The 17459-nt window shown below is 38.4% G+C and overlaps 1 protein-coding gene across 1 annotated transcript in view; it reads left to right on the top strand.

Annotated features, from left to right (window-relative positions):
* Positions 1–17459, top strand: part of AHRR (aryl-hydrocarbon receptor repressor) — a 63781-nt gene that overhangs the window by 36306 nt on the left and 10016 nt on the right. Inside the window, exons 3-4 of the mRNA XM_039711115.1 lie at positions 542–642; positions 16204–16293. Of these exons, the coding sequence (XP_039567049.1) occupies positions 542–642; positions 16204–16293 (191 nt within the window). The remainder of the gene's footprint in view (positions 1–541; positions 643–16203; positions 16294–17459) is intronic.

The raw sequence follows: 17459 nt of genomic DNA, 5'->3' as shown, positions 1-17459 counted from the left end.
AAACAAACTTTAAAACTCTGTAAAAATGAAACAATTTAAGAACATTCCCTTGAATCTCACAGTTAGGCTGAAACTTGTAGAAATGAACAGGGTAATGTGAGACCAAAAATAATCTGATGTCAAGGAGATCAGCACTGAAAATAAGAAACTTATTCACTCCCTTTTCTTCTGAGATATATAGACATTTCTCTGTATTGTCATAATACATATTTTTATAAACAAAACAACTTGCTAACTTTCTTTTTTTTCTTTCCTGTGGGTTTTGGTTGTTGCTTTATGTAGAGTAGACCAATGGAAAAAATATGTTCAATAAAAAATGTGATAGATATTTCGTATAAAACAACATCTGGACTGCAAAATATGTATCTATCTCCAGCACAAGGAAAAAAAAAAAGAACAGAAAGTTGTCAGTAACCAAGATCTAGACCACAAAGACAGTAACCACCAATTAAATTCAATGCATGTTAAATGCCTACACAACAATTTTAGTCATGACCCTAATCGTTATGATTTCTAAATTGATGATAATTCTTTCCAACAGCCATTCAAGAAAAGCACTTTAAGAAGCAAGTTGGCCAAACGATAAAAGAAGACAGTATACCTAACAAGACTGCTGTACAAGAAGGTGGACTTCTGCTAGAAGTGAGTGAAAAAAATGCTGGCTGTAATTTATTCAGTTTGATGATATGTTTGGGCTGATGCTCTGTGGCAGCTTTGAACAAACAGTCAGTCTTGGTGGGAGTCTTTCAAGGGCCACACTTGTGAACATTTCCTGCAAGAGCAAGACCGGCAGTCGTGACAGTCACAGTCAGTGTCCATTTCAGCAATTGCATCTTGCACCCTTTCTGCATCCTTGAAATTTCCAGTGAACCCCAGCAGGACAGTTCACAGTTATTTTTCACTTTTAGTTTTATTTTACTTGGCCCATATTTTGAGGATGTCGACTTGAGCTTCCCCGGTTTCTCATCTGAACTGAGAATATTCTAGGATATTTTAGTTTATCCTACTTCCTCAACTCTGTGTTCTGCACACACACCGTGTCAGCAAAAGTTATCCCTTCTATGTATTTTTATCCCCCTTTAGGCTGACTTTATATTGGCAGAGCAGCATAGAGGGGCCATGCTGTTACTGAGAATTGGATCCATTAATTTTAAGGAAGAATTAATGCTGCTGTGAACTACTGAACCAGCTAGAGCCCAGTGGTCCATCCCAGCTAAATCTGCATTTCAAACACATGATGTAATAATGCCTTTTATACACTGAGGTCCCTGGAAATTCCTGTGTGATTAAGATTACATATGTTGTGATTAATATTACAGTTGTTCTGGATAGGATAATATTCATGGTATAAAAACTGTGTTTTAATGACAGCCCTGAGATGCACGTAAATGTGAATTAAATCGTAGCCTCCAGCAAATAATTGCTGAATACTATTAAATTAAAACACATTTTAATATGAGATCCAATACCATAAGTTACTCAAGTCTATGGAATGGAAACTGGCACCCTGCTTTCCTTCCTTTAAGTATTTTAGAGGATTTTAATTTTAGATTTTAAAGCAAGTAACACAGAGGCATCTGATAGGTTACTGCTACTGCCAAAATGATGTTTGGCTGTCATGTGTTATTTTGCAGCCATTTCCATTCTCAATGAATAGGGAATACGGGCTGTACAATAAATGATAAATATGGCAAGTATATAAATTTTAACAAAGGTCTTCTCTAATTAGTCTATGTTTTGTTGTGTGTAGATGACATGCCCACCAGTTATAATCACTGAGCATCCTCAAACAGTAGACTGACTGCTGTGAGAGCATGGAGAGAACACTGTCACAGAGTTTGGGACAGGTTATGAGAGACTGCTATTGCTAAATATGCTCTGCTTACTGCAGGGTATGCAGGAGTCACATTCCCTCTGAATACACGGGAGATATTTTATCCTGGATCATACTTAAAGAGGATCATTAACAGGATGATTAAGTGCATGTTAATTTGAATGTACTTGCCAGGCTTCATTTATGGGCATGTCTGACCTAGAATAAGAGGGTGAGTTTTCCTTAGGGCTTGTTGGGAATGTTCTCTGAGGACTGAGTTTGGCTCAGATCCTCATTCAGTGGTTATGGCACATGAAGAAAAGTGGGTTTTTATGTTGTTCAACCAAATTCACCATGTTGGTTATTAGGAACTGTGGGATTTTAACTAAATATCACATTTCTGATTCCTTCCAAGAAGAAGCAGACTGTGGTTGCTGTTCTTTGTATATTGTCTTATGAATCTGACCACTTTATTTGCTCTCAAAAGATGTTTTTGTGTGTTGAAAGTGTTGAAAACCACTTTCCATATCATGACAACACCTTGCACTGTGCAACCTCTGCTTTATATAATACAAACCAGAATAATCTGAATCACCAAAATACTCGTGAATAATACTGTTCCTGAGTGCAATGTTAATGGAAAATCAAGAAAAATTGCTTTTATTTTTTTTTCTAGTGGGTATAGTCACTCTGCTTTATGTATGGAGAGAAATATGGGATAAGAAGAACCTAATTGCTGGTAAATAGTGTATCTGGGACTCTTGAGTCTTGGAACAATGCAGTATTTCCCCTTTCAGCTTGAAAGAAAACAATGGAATTAGGCTGTCTTCAAAATATGTTTAAAATGTTTTTTATTTGTAAAGGCTTCTGCCACAACATGTGTTTTTTATTTAAGATTTTATGGAGATTTTTTACAGCTATAATCAAATAGCTTTCATCAGCAATAACAGAATAAACAATGATACCACTTTATCAAAGACTTTTTAGTGGAGCACAGCAGGTATCTAAACAAATAATTTCTTTTGGTGCTTTAAAATAATTTCTTCTGGATTATTAGAGACTTTGCTTGCCATCTTTGTTTCCCTTCAAAGGGAAGACAGACAAGTCTCTAAGAACCAAAGTCTAATTTTGTTAACGTTTTTTTTAATGTTTCCCATTCTTGCAATCTTTACTGTCCTTTGAGCTTTCACATTCCAACAGTTTGACTATAGTAATGATTTTAAGCTTTGCACTTTCAAAATATTTTCCAAGACAGGTGGTTTTGCAACCCCTGTGCCCCATTCCTTCCGGCAGAAAAGGGGCACATTCAGTTTCTGCAGCCTGTTAGTGAATACTGAAGGAACACTGGGCCAAACCCATAACCAGAAAAAGGGGAAAATAAGTCGTATTGGCAGTCAACAAATCCAGATAGAGTTTATGGGGTGATGGGGTGGAGAAACACAATAAAATGGTGACTTGGAAAAATAATGAATCACTGGTGGGTATCTAGGCAATAGCTTTGATTGCAGGATTCATCTCATGGCTGTTAGCCACCTCCTGCTCTTGCCCCCAGCTATGCTGTGCTCGTAATCTTAAGTCCAGACTCAGAGTCTACACTATGGTGGAGGTAATTGCCCATCCCAAAGGGCTGTGTAACTATCATTTGTTACACTATTCACTGATCCCTGGAAGAATAAAAAGCCTGTAGTTAAGGGGGAGGCTCTATACGGACTGGCTTTCTTAATGACATGTAATTACGCGTTACCTCCAGCACTGCTCCTTGGGTAACCAGCACTTGTTCACTGAGCAGCACCCTGCTAAAATTGTCACTTGGGCTTTATTGACCACTTCACAGTTGCTCCTGCAATTTTTCTGTTTGTCATGGGCGAATAATTGATGTTCAAATTTCTGTCTCAACCCTTGCTGCTAAGGATGTGCCTTCATGGACTTTCTTCTCTTCATTATGCTTTGTACACTGAAACATAGGGTTCATGGCATCTCTGTCTCCAGACGTATTGGACGTAATTCTTTTCAGGTGTGAAAATAGTGTTTTATAACCAAAATGTCACAATAAATATAAAGAAATATGGACATTGCAGGCAGCTCCTGAACAGATGGTAGTGGAGTAAGGCTGCCTAGTTCTATCACGCTCCTTTCTCACTGATGAATATTGATAAAGGCCAGACATGGCTTTTTTTGTCATTTCCATGCCCACTGGCAGCTCAGACTCTTTCAGACAAGATCCATGTTGCTTTTCAGGATGCTCCAAGACACACTTTTGTACAGTTCAGGGTCAGATTTCCATGAGTCTTCTACTCTTAAGGCTTCAGGGCACAAGAATCACATTCCTCTGGTTTTGTCTCATGTTTTTCTTTATGGCTGCATTGAAGATGCCAGTCATAAGACTGTCCCGGTACTTCTTATTCAGTGACACTGTACATTCCATTTAATACCTTTATCAAGGACCTGGATAAGGGGATCAAAGGCACAAGACACAAGGTTGGATAGGAGTGTTGCCCTGTTTGAGGGCAGGAAGGTTCTGCAGAAGTATTTGGAGGAGCTTACTACTTATTTAAATTTTTAGACAGAGACTTTGAGGTGCCTGGCAGCTTAAATATCTTAAAATCACAGCCATATGGTCCTTAACTTAAAAAATAAATAAATTACTAACACCTTCAAAATCATGAAAGGTAGGTTTGGTGGTGCAACCATTATAATTCTCCACTGATGTTAATAATCCTAGCTTCATTACATTAGGTACTTAAACATATAAAGTTGGGTTTTTCAACCTGAGCGTCCATGTTTTGTTCCACCAAAGCATGCAGAGGAATTTTGCTAATTTGAGCTGTAAGTAGCAAAACTAGTGAGGCACTTCAGGTTATTTAGGTTCTGAACCAGCACCATTTGTGCTTGGTATTGGCTGCTGGTGCAAAGCTACAGCACAATCAGGTGTAGATCCTGTAGCACACTGAATGGGCCCTTTTTCACCCAGATACGTCCATTATAGATTATTTTTTAATTCCATATCACAGGTTTGGAAATTCTGGTTCTAACTTGGTAGCTCCCACCAAAGTCAATGAGGTCATGTTTTGACAGCTTTAATACCAAAAGGACCCCTGGTCTTAATCAAAACCAATGAAAAACAAACTTTTAATGCAAGCAAATGACTTAGGATTTGACACAATGTAAGTTTAAAGCTTATTATTTAACATTATGTTGCTACCTTAGAAATGGATGCAAATTATAATCTTTCTGGGAGTTACTTTGGAGAGGTGAATGTGCAAATTTTGGCACTGAAATGCATCTCCCAGTGGCCACTACTAACAGCTTGAACTAGAGTTCAAGTTTCATTCCGAGGGAGTTGGAAAATGATACATTAGAAAACATCCTATTGGTGCTGTTCTTCACTCTGCATAAGGAAATAACATAGGAAACCCTTTTCCCACTTGGTTTCCTGTCATTTTTTTAAACTTGTTAGTGTAATTCCACTTCCTCCTTCCAAACTGATTTATGTAATCAGTTCTTGATAAAACTGTGCTCTTGAAAAAGGTACTCCAGTTTGAATTTCAGTCTGAGAGCAAGAGATTTTTCCTCTTCCTGTTATTTTTTAACTTAAACTTGAAAAGGCAAACTGCAAATCCAACAAAGTGCATGGAGATTATATGGATCTATGACCATGGCACAAGCTTCAGAAATCAAAAACTGGTAGAGAGAGACATTTTTGGTTTATTCTGGTCTGGAATCCCTCTTCAGCTTCCCATAGTGCTGACACTCTCTTAGCACAGTCCTTCTAAAATAAATCCTGATACATGTTGATACAATGCTTCATTTTCTTAATCTAACTGGTTTAAAATCAGACCATCAAAATAGGAAATTCTCATAAAAAGCTCATAGTCTTAGTGCCTTTTTTTCAGTTAATACAACTTTTTAAAATTACCCAAACAATGCTTTTACCTTCCTTTGTTTTCAAACATGAACCTTCTCCCGGTAATTTAGATGACATGATTTAAACTGACATTAGTCACTTGGGATGACTTACAGGGAATTTATCCATTAAAATAAACCATAAATGGGGTTAGCAGTGCTGTTTTATCACATGCATATATTCACTTTCTTCTTGCTAGGCGTAGGCATAACACAAAGGAACACTTCAGAGGCCCTGGTCCCTTTTTTCTTTCTTTTCAAATAGGCATATTTCTAAAATCCAGACTTGAAATTTGGCATGGCCACAGCTCTGTGCAAAAAAACATCCCTTCTCTTGCCCTTTAGACAAATAACTAATGTTCTCGCTTATTCCTTTCTTTTTTTTTTTTCTTCTTCTCTAACAAATCTGGATACAAAAGCCATGACTGCTAAATTCCATTTACTCTCTCCTCCAGTCCTTAGTGCCACTGTTATGAGTGCAACAATCATTATGCTGCCACAGTGCTGAGGTTTCTGAAATACAGGAGGTGGCACCATCCAACTTGATAGTGGAACAGAGAAAAACAAAATCCTGTTATCCCCTCCCTTCAGATTTTCAGCCTAATTATGAGAAAAGTGATAGAAGATGGATTTTGATGGGCAAAATTGTGTGGAAATAATGAACAAAATGGTTACCACAATTGCCAGTACACATAATGTCTGAGAAGCTTGACTTTTGCCAGGACTTTTGCAAGAGATTTATGGAGGTATTTGAAGAGGAGAAATAGGTACTTCTGTAGAGGCTTGTTGTGGAACCTTTTTGCAAATGGGAAAATGCCAGTAAGTGCTTCTTTTCAGATTTCGTGACATGTTGGGCTGATGAGAGTTAGTATTTCTCTTCTCCAACACAAAATTACAGATTGCAGTTGAGAGGGAGCAAACTGGGAGTGGATTGGAAAATCAGGACAGGCATCTTGTGTTCAGTATGACAGAGCAGGAGGAGCAGGCAGTCACTGCAGGTGTGTGGTGAGGAGAGACAGCTAGCATTGTTGGTGCTAGCATCAGGAAAAGTGTCTTCCATTTGTCAGGACACAGGCAAACCTGCTGTCATACGAGCTGGGCTGGCTGAGAAATTGTAGTTGTACCAGTGACCAGAGCAGCTGTCCGTCCATAGCGTTAAGGTGAAGAATCAATAAGCTTTGGGCACAGATGCAGCTCTGAATCTGAGGCTGCTGTTGCTGTCTCCAGACTGTTCATCACAGCCAACTCCACCCGAGCTCACTTTTCACAGCCGCTTCCTCTGTTTCTGCTCAGGCTATTTCGGTGCCTCTTGGAGACAGTCCAGTGGCCACATAACTTCCTCCTCAACAAAACATATTCTCCCGTTTCAGCTCTGTTAGTTTTTTTTCCTCTCACTGACTTCAGAGCTAATCCTTGACAACTATTTCCACCAGTCAATAGGTTTGGTGTCTGTATCTGAGCCCTGCATTGTACAGATGCACCAGGACTTAATCTACTACTAGAACTGGCTTCTTGCATTCAGGCAACAAAGGTATTCAAAACACACTGTTCGTTTCATACCAATTTCTGCATTTGCTTTTCAGGAAGCTTTTTTGAAGATGTCATAGTCATGTATTGCGAAAAAAAATGGGAGTGGATTGGAAAATCAGGACAGGCATCTTGTGTTCAGTATGACAGAGCAGGAGGAGCAGGCAGTCACTGCAGGTGTGTGGTGAGGAGAGACAGCTAGCATTGTTGGTGCTAGCATCAGGAAAAGTGTCTTCCATTTGTCAGGACACAGGCAAACCTGCTGTCATACGAGCTGGGCTGGCTGAGAAATTGTAGTTGTACCAGTGACCAGAGCAGCTGTCCGTCCATAGCGTTAAGGTGAAGAATCAATAAGCTTTGGGCACAGATGCAGCTCTGAATCTGAGGCTGCTGTTGCTGTCTCCAGACTGTTCATCACAGCCAACTCCACCCGAGCTCACTTTTCACAGCCGCTTCCTCTGTTTCTGCTCAGGCTATTTCGGTGCCTCTTGGAGACAGTCCAGTGGCCACATAACTTCCTCCTCAACAAAACATATTCTCCCGTTTCAGCTCTGTTAGTTTTTTTTCCTCTCACTGACTTCAGAGCTAATCCTTGACAACTATTTCCACCAGTCAATAGGTTTGGTGTCTGTATCTGAGCCCTGCATTGTACAGATGCACCAGGACTTAATCTGCTACTAGAACTGGCTTCTTGCATTCAGGCAACAAAGGTATTCAAAACACACTGTTCGTTTCATACCAATTTCTGCATTTGCTTTTCAGGAAGCTTTTTTGAAGATGTCACAGTCATGTATTGCGAAAAAAAACAACAAAAAAAAACAACCCAAAACATAGAAGAAGCAGATATACACTTAAAATAATTGCAATCATACATTGTTCAACTTGTCTTCAACTGGCTGAAGTGAAATTATAAATGAGCAGCCTAAACTGTATTCACAGATGCCACTTGCTGTCAGTATATTCCTCATTCTCAATTCAGAAAAGCTCACGAGCTGCAGATTTGCCATCTTCTCAATAAGATGAAGTGATGAGCAAGAAAGCAGGTCTAGGCTAGACTGTCCAGTCTTGAGAGCTTTTGCAAATTTGCAGTGATTTTGTTATGGAGGTTTCGAAAAAATCCTACGTATTTTACTAGAAATATTGAATACATTCCACTTTCACTTTTTGTCTGCTTTAGTTAATAAAACTTAAATGCTTGAACCAAAGCAGGGGCTTGCAGAGGAGACTTGAAGAAGGATTCATTTAGTCTATAACGCAGCCTAACATTTGCAGTCATTGCTGCTGGTTAGAGGAGTTGTCTCTAACTTTCTATCCTTATCCCTCTCCATAAGATCCACCATCATCCACTTAATATCTTGATTAGAGAAAATATTGCCTACCTCTCTGGGTCAGCACAATGTCTTTATAGCAGGATTCACTCCTGCTGTCAGAATGGGATGGGGTGTGTTTGATACAGGACACTTACAGCATAAAAAACATGCATAAGATGATAACTTGCGAAGTAAAAGTGTTCCCAGAGTCAATTTCAGAGACGCCACTCTCCCTGAAAATTCTACTGACCTGAAATAGTGCTTTAAAAGGCTGGTTCAACCTTTTATATATATTATCAAACAGAATGTGAAATACAGATTGTTTTGCTATTCTTCCCACTCCCTGAAATATTTTCATGTTAGAAAATGTGATATATAGTGCTAAATACACAGAAAAATAGAGTGCTGTGAAATTAGGACATAACATTCTGTTTTCAGTATATAGGCTGCAACATTGTCTCTTTTAGGTTTTGATTCCTTACAGAAAGAGATGTCTGCCATTCATCCTCATTAACAGTTTGCAAGTACAAATAAAAGTCAGCTGTGGATGGAATATTATGACGGCTTCCTCTATTCAGGACTCGATGCACTTACATGTAAATAACACTGAAAAAAAATCCAGACATTTGGTACTTACATATGTCTAATTGTCCAACATGTTGGATAAATATTATTTGAGACTCTTTTCAGTAACTTGTTTCTGTGAAAGATAATGTCTAATCTTACTACATTTGTTATTTCAAAGTCTACCTAACTAAATTTGTTATTACAAGTGCAGAGTAGTGAGTAATGAATGCTTCATTTTGAGTCTTCTCAAATGGAATTAATCAGGCTTGCATTTTCTATATTGAAATTGTTGAAGAGAAGACTGAAAAGCTCAGAGCAGCTGCAGAATTCAGAAAGGACGAAGAGCTGAACTTGCACTGAAGATATTGCCCCAGCTTTGCTTCCATCTGTGAATACAACATCTGCTTTTGAGGAAGTGAAATGAGAAACTGCATGAATCAATATAAAGATGGTTTCTATTTCCAAGTGTAGTCCAGGGCATAGTATTTGTGAAAGAGCATTGACAGGAGGATTCCATTACTAGTAGAGCACAATTTTAAATTCAACATCATGATTAATGAGGAGGCTAAAGAAATAGATTATAATGATTATGTTGTAATTTGGTATCCTTTCATGATAATTGCTAAGGTAAATGACATGTTACTCATCCACATACTCACTAACTATCTAGCAAACATCGTATCTCTAGCTATGTATTAATAAATAAAATGTGCTTTGCCCCAACAATTTTAGAATTAATAATTTAGATATTCTTCTTTATATTATTTTAAGTAGTCTTCAGTACTTGTACACCATCCATTAACCTCAGGTAGCATTCATATTCTTGCTTCCCATATGAAAGCCTAAATGGTAAAGCATGCCATATAACAAATTTGGACTGAGGTGTTCAGTGTCACCCATGAATTCATTTTTGCATCCACAAAGCCTTCCTTAACCTATCTTTAAGCTAGTAGTCATCAGTACTGCTCTTCTCTGGAAACATGGTCTGTATTCTCTTTTCCTGTGCTTAGTACGTGTGGAAAAAACTGGACTCAAGGCGGATGCATTCCTTTCTAGTATGCACCACATCAACTTTCTGCACAAACAAAGTCAACTGATGCTTCAGCCCTTGTTTCTTAGCCCCATCTTGGGCAGAGTAGTTGGTTTTGAGGCGCCAGGTTCATTGGGGACCAGAAATTCATGTATATGTTAACAAAGAGAGGCCCTACTCCAAGGACTTGACACAGACTAAGCAAGCTTTGTTACAAAAGCTTAGTTTGGAAGGAATGTATAATGGAAGGAAAACTGCATTTACAGTTTTGCGTCATGCATTCAAAACAACTTCAAAGGCAAAGTTGTTCTTGGTAGTGTCCAATACTTATTACATATCAAGCATATAAAAAACATCACCATGGTTTAAAATGTGTTTACATGTGTGCACACATTGCAATCTCACCCTCCAGGGAGCTACTATGTTTTCTTGAAAGTTTATAGCTCACAATTACCGGAGCCCAATGACTTACATTTTCCTAGCTGATTTCCAGGAGGCCGGTTTCGACTGCTGCCTCTTGACGAGACCCAGCGTTCCAGCTCCCTTGCTAGACTGAAGACACGTTATATAAACAAGCATCTCCAAGGTTTCCCTAATTCCTTCGTGGAAGTGATGGGATATTGAAAAATGGAATAATGAGAAATGTCACCAGCTGAATGATTCACAATCATTTGTGCCTTTCAGATGGCCCAGCTGTTCCCTCTGACAGTAAATGGGAGGGCCAGGACTCAAATCTGTCTGGCATTGTGAATGATTGTTGAAAATGTTGGCCTTGGTAGTACAGCACTAGATGCTGGGTTTCCATACTGAAAGAAGCCTGAAGTGATATTCAGGGTCAAGCACACAGGCAGGAACATGAACTTTGTTTTACTTAGGGTGACAGGAGGAGTGAAAGGCACATAATGATCATACATACATATTTTTTTGTATTTGAAAATAAAAATTTCTTCTGTCTATGAAAACCAGTTTATCAGATTGAGCCCTTTCTCTCTGAAAGGCTTTCCATATAACTCCATGTTTGTATACTTCAGCTACTACTTCCTTCGCTGGCTCAAATGATGGAAATTTGTCTTCTGTTTTGTTTCTTTTGCCTGAAATTTAATCTGTACACGCAAACCCTTGATCAAAACTGAATGCTAAAACAATTCTGCCACTCTCCTTTGCACGAAATAGTGCTTACTCACAGAAATACTCCTTTTGAAGTTGCTTTGTAGATAGACAGTCCAGAGGCCTAAGAGATACTGTACTTGTTGAGCAAAGGCCATATTCTGATGTCACCAGATATGGTATTTCTGAATAGTCTTTTATGCTATTTTTTTACTTTTTTTTTTTTTTTACTTCAGGGTTCTGTAAGAGTTATTTTTTTTTTAATATAAAGAGAACCTCAGGGGTTCAGAGGGATTTTTGAGAAGGGCAGCTATGAGTCCTAAAAACACCAGTGGAAAGAAATACTGATTCACTAAACAATGCAGTTTAAGACAGAAGACACAATTAACTGTCTGCATTTTCCTCCTAATATTCATAAGATACTAGCAAGTATATAATTTCCAGAGTTTTTAAATAGCTACTTATTTAGATCACCAGAAAATGGCCCCATCCCACATAGGATGCAAAAACCCAGTGATCCACTATTAAATGAAGCTGTTCCAGATAAACTGTGAGCCAACTGACCCTGGAAATTTAGTACCCAAGTTGCGTGACTCGAAAATCTGTTCAAAGCAAGGCATGGCTGCAGGCCTTGACTGTTGTACTTTAGTAGCCATAGTAACACGGTCTCTGGAGACCTAATGCTAGTGAATTTTCCTTTATTTCAAGGAAGAGTAATAAGAGAAATGTGCATTGGAACTCATTCTCTCTCTTTTTTTTTTCTCCTCCTTATTTTTACTATGCCATGACCTTGACCAAAATATCTTTGAAGTATTTTCTGGCTGGTTTTCTGCTATGAGACCAGGAAAAAAAATCAGGATATATAAAGGATCTTGCCAAAGGAAGTCCTATCTTCCTTAAAATATTTGCCTTCATTTCCAAAGAGAATCTCTTGACTAATAAAGTTTCACAAACTTCTTAATGGAAGGAACTGATAACTTTAATCTCACAGCTACTGTAGGCACCGGAATAATATCATACTTTCTTTGAACTGACAGATTAATTGTTTTTTTGTTTCAGTAGCAGGTGCAGCTTTTCGTGAGTACATAATTGGATGTACATGTTTTTTTAAAAGAACACAGTCCCCTATCTGGTGCCAAGCTCTCTTTTATTTTTCATTTGGGAAAAAAGTCCCACATGATTTCATTTTTTTAAGTACAATGCAGAAAACTCATGTAAGTGTTTTTAAAAAGCCAAATACAAACAAACAAATGTTCACAATACATACTTAAGTCTGTCTCACATGTTTCAGCTATTATCCTGGATTAGAAATTCCATCTGTCATTGAATCCATATGGTTTACCAAATGGCAGTTTAAAACCATGTATTTTTTTCAGATTTGAAGTTAGTTGTTTTTTGTCGTAGAAGTTTTAAGGTCCATACTAATAGCTTTATGTGTTTGTTTCTATGTGTGCATGTGTAAGAATATGCAATATTGAAAAAATATTTTAGCATGTAAGTGGACTGTACTGATTGAAATACACTTGCTCTAAATACCAGAGCCCCATTAGGCTGTCCATTATTTCTGCTGAGAGGATTAAAGTGAAATGAGAGAAGCTGCCTTTACTTCTCTGTGCTGTCCCCTCAGTGTTCAGGGCAAAAGTGTTTTCATTAGGGAGTGAGAACTGCAGGTATGAGGCTGGTCCACGTCCTCTTTCCTGTTTCATGTCTCCAGGTTATCCATTTCCCAGACACATGGCTGCTGTGGTTCTGACACAACACACCTCCTCTTCACTGGGAATGAGAGAAAACTATTGCTGAGAATTTTATTTCAATAACAGAGAATGTTTAAAAATCATAAGTGGAGCCATATACTTTGTTGTGATGTTTAATGTAAGATGTGGTAACTTAGAACAAAAAAGCTGGGAATAGTTTTCACTCATTCTTGTGGACTGAAGCTGTCTCTCCTACTCAGTCTAACAAGTCACTAGGCTTATGGCCAGAAAAATGGAAAAACATCTATTTAGTGTTACTGTAAAGGATTTCAGTATGGAGTTGTATTTGGTACCTGAGATATTTATCTGAGAGGTTGGAAAAGGTATTTCCCTACTGGTTTGCAATGACCATTACCCACTCGGAGTGGGCAATGTGCTAGCAAACACCCTCCTCCTTATCCCCACCTGTGGTAAGTAGATAAGAAAAGTATAAATCCCAGCCCAGCTCTGACTCTATCTAGTCTTCTGTGTTACAGATGTCTGTTTTACCACTGAACTACAGTTTAGAGTAATACTGACAAAGCAGAAGAATTTGCAGGTGTGGATGAGACTCATTGGTGTAAAGTTTTACTTGATATCCAGTTTGTCTTTTTTTAATGTGTCTGAAGCAGCAGGTTTCCCAGCTAAAGTGAATTTAGAGACATGGAATTTGTGTTCATCCTCAGCTTAGTCATGTGGCTCCATAAAAGTTGTTTCTACACCAAAGTGGATTTTGCTTTCCCTGCTTGCAGGGCAAAGCATCTGATGTCTGCAGCTGGGGTAGTGAAAACCAGGGGGTGCTTAATGAAGAGATATAACCTCAGGAGAGGACACCGAATTTTGAGAACAAACCAAAAACAAAACAGGGGAAGTTTGGAAATCCCTTCATTTACATGCATGCTTCAAATCCACACTTGTTTTTGGCTCAACCTAAACACAGCGCTCCTTGAACTTTTCCTCCACTTCTTCTTCCCTCTTCCTCCATCCCACCTATTTCTTAATACCTCCTCCAACCTCACAGTTGCCAGTACACTGATCTGAATCCCTGGAAATACACATGGCTCCATTTCCCTTTCCAGTTTTTAGAAACTGCTGCATCTAGTTCAGCCTGACTCTAGTTCTGTGGAAAAAGGTGTGTAAAGAAAAACCTTCCTGCTTTCCACTGTGGGGGATCAAGTCTTGCTTCATAAGGGTAGAGACTGATCTCTTATGTATGTGTCTAGGCCTAAAGAGTATGTGGCAATATGCTGAAGAAGACTAATTTTTTGAATAGATGAATTTATCTCTTGATTCATACAAGCAATCATTGACAAAGGCAGATATCCCTACACAGGCTGAAAAACTCCAGCTTGCCTGCAGGACAATAGAAGGTACATTTTAAGGATGTTCAGCATTATAATGTGCAGGATTCTTTGATAATAATCAGATCTTGTGGTCTTTGAAGCTTAAACAATGAAGGTAGGGATTGGTGTATTACTTTGCATAGCTCGAGAACTTTTATTTAATTAAGAAAATTTCTTTCATTTTTAAAAAAATGTTCTTAACTTCTACCTGGTCCTGTTTCATGGACGTCAGGACTCAAGGTCTTTCAGAATGTGCCTGGTAAGGGGCACAGAAAAAAGGGAGCTCCCTTAAGTGTCCCACACTTATCTTTATGGAAAATTTTAGTCTATCCAAATTAAAAGGCCTGCCAGATATTCAAAATGTAATAAAATTCCTAACATTGAAGACGAGACCAAAGAGACAAGATGACAAAAATGCTTTCTTGTCTCCATTTGATGTTGGAAATGTATATGACAGATACCATCCATGGAGGTTCCTCTCAGTGCAGTGAGAGGTGCAGATGTGAAGATGCAGAAATCTTGACACACCATCTTCTGGTTGGTGAGGTGCTGGGACAAATTTGGTCATTATTTAGAGCAGGAAATAACACCAGTTGAGCAGTTCTTGTGCTCGAAGAGTTGACAAGGATAACTAGTATTCAACACAGGCACAACAAGGCAGAGATCACTCTTGCTCTGCAAAGGATCTGCACCTATGGAGCTGACCTGCAGCAAAACAAGATTTGTCATTGACTGTTCTTAGCACTGGCTTATGGTAGGTGTTGACCTGATTGAATCACTTGCTGCTACGGCCATTGAAGGCTCTCCACTACTTTACTCAAGTCATTGTTTCACAGGTTCTTCAAGGCACGGAGCCTCTGGCCAAGGGTGGTCCCACGGGGCCACATTTCCAAAGGTGCTCCACATTTACAATGGGAGCCAAACCTTCTGAGGAGGTCAGTCTATTGTGCACTGAACTCTTGAAATTCTGCCCACCATTGTCACAGTGGGAACAGCTTTCAAGCAGTCTTGGAAATCTGGTCCTTATTTAGGAACCAAAAAGAGAACCAAGCTCACAAAAATATGTCAGTGTATCTGGTTACTGAGCAATTGAAAATCTGTCCTCACTGTGTTTCAGGATTAACTCAGGATTAATAGGCACATTGAGAGTAAGGTGAAGCAAGGATAATAATAATATAGCAGTATTTCAGCAACAGCTCTTTGAACTGTAATCTCAAAGACCTCAAAACCACCACACGAAAGGATCTAGACTGCCTTGGAGTGCAAACCTGCTGGAGTAAAGATATGTTACCAGACCTTTATCAAGGGAAGAGAGGCAGAATTAGTCAGTCCTTGTGCAGCATGAGGACTGACATTTTATATTCATTGCATTTATGCAATTATGCTATGTATGTATTTTTATAACAGTTAAAAAAAAGCCATTAAAAAAAATACAGATCCAGTTTTAGAGTTAAAACAGCACATGTATTTAATTTTCCTTTTGGATATTATTATATGTATTAATGCATACATATTCAAAGCAATTATTATGGAATGTGCAGTTTTAAATTAAAAGGAAAAATAAAGCAGTTGACACTTGCTATTAAACTTTTAATTCTATGAATTAATGAGCAAATATAATTATGCAGAAAATTAACAAATAATATAATATGGTCATTATACTCTAATTAACTATTTTAACTTTTTTAGAAAAGAAAGAAAGCATGTTCCAGGTTGTTATTTATTTTTCATGGTAGGAAAGAATTTAGTGTCCAACTTTTTGCAGAGTGAGTTTTTTCATTCCAGGATATTCTTAAAATGATTACATTGATACTAATTTTATTCTTTATCTTCTGATTATCTTTTAAAGTATTTTATTTTCCTTTTTCAGTCACTGAATGGTTTTGCCTTGGTGGTGAGTGCAGATGGAATGATATTCTATGCGTCATCGACCATTGTGGACTATCTAGGGTTTCATCAGGTAAATATATTCAGAATTACTAAGAACACCCAGCCACTGACATAGTATTAACTTGTCAATACACGTACTGTCAATATTATAACTTCTGCTATTATTTTTAAATGCAGCACTGTATGTTGCATACCTTTGACTGCTGATTAGACATACACTTGAAATAAGGCTATTTTACTATGCCATCTCAGACTAATTTTTTTCTTGTCAATCCAACAGGTGAAGATTTATTTCTTTCAATTTCCTTTTATAAAGCTTTTGTTAGCAGAAACATGATCCATTATAAAACTAAGATTTAGCTAGAAGTTTCTTTTAAATTTCAATATAAGATGCTGCTTTTCTTTTCAAGATGGTTGTCTTGTGTGTAATGAGTATATTCTAAAGTCACAGAATAACAGAACCATACAGTTGGAAAGGACCTCTGGAGGTCATCTAGTCCAACCTCCTGCTCAAATCACATGGAGCTACAGCAGGTTGATGCAGGACTGATCAATCTTTGAGTTTCTATGACCCCTCTGGAGGATGTGTTCCAGTGTTTAGCCACCAATACTGTAACTTTTTTTTCCGCTTATTATTAATTCCCACCTTCCCATGTTGCCACTTGTGTCTGTTGCTTCTTACCCTCTCACTTCTGAGAAGAGTCCGCCTTTGTCTTCTCTTCCCCTGCTCATTTGGTTGATGTAGGCAGCAGTACATTCTTGCTGTGGTTTTCCCTTCTGAAGGCTGAGCAAACGCTGTTCTTCTCTCCTGGATGCGCTCCAGCTCCCTTAAGAGTCTTGGTAGCACTCTCCTGGGCTCATTTTGACTTTCTAATATCTTTCTTTTCATGGGGTACCCAAAATTAAGAGAGAAATTTGCCTTTGCTGACCTTCCTGAGGTTCCTATCAGCCTATTTTTACAGCCCACCAAGGAGCTGCCTTGCCCTCCCCAGCTTGTACCCTCTGCAAACCTGCTGAGCGTGCATTCTATCCTGTGATTCGTTGGTCAAAAAATTAAAGAGGTTTTGTCCCAGCATAAACCCTGGGGGATGCCACTAATCATCACTTGTCAGTTGGGTGTTTATTACTCATATTTGCATATGTACAAAAGAGTTAAGAATAGAAAGAATCATCTTAGGATGTGAAGAGAAAAAGCAAATGTTGAGAAGTAGGGGTCTTTGAAACAACTTTCCTCAT

The sequence above is a fragment of the Passer montanus genome, unplaced genomic scaffold (assembly GCF_014805655.1).
Source record: "Passer montanus isolate IOZ18808 unplaced genomic scaffold, ASM1480565v1 scaffold24, whole genome shotgun sequence".
Taxonomy (NCBI): Eukaryota; Metazoa; Chordata; class Aves; order Passeriformes; family Passeridae; genus Passer; species Passer montanus.
Note: the sequence above shows the minus strand (reverse complement) of the source record. Positions and strands in the feature narration are given on the sequence as shown.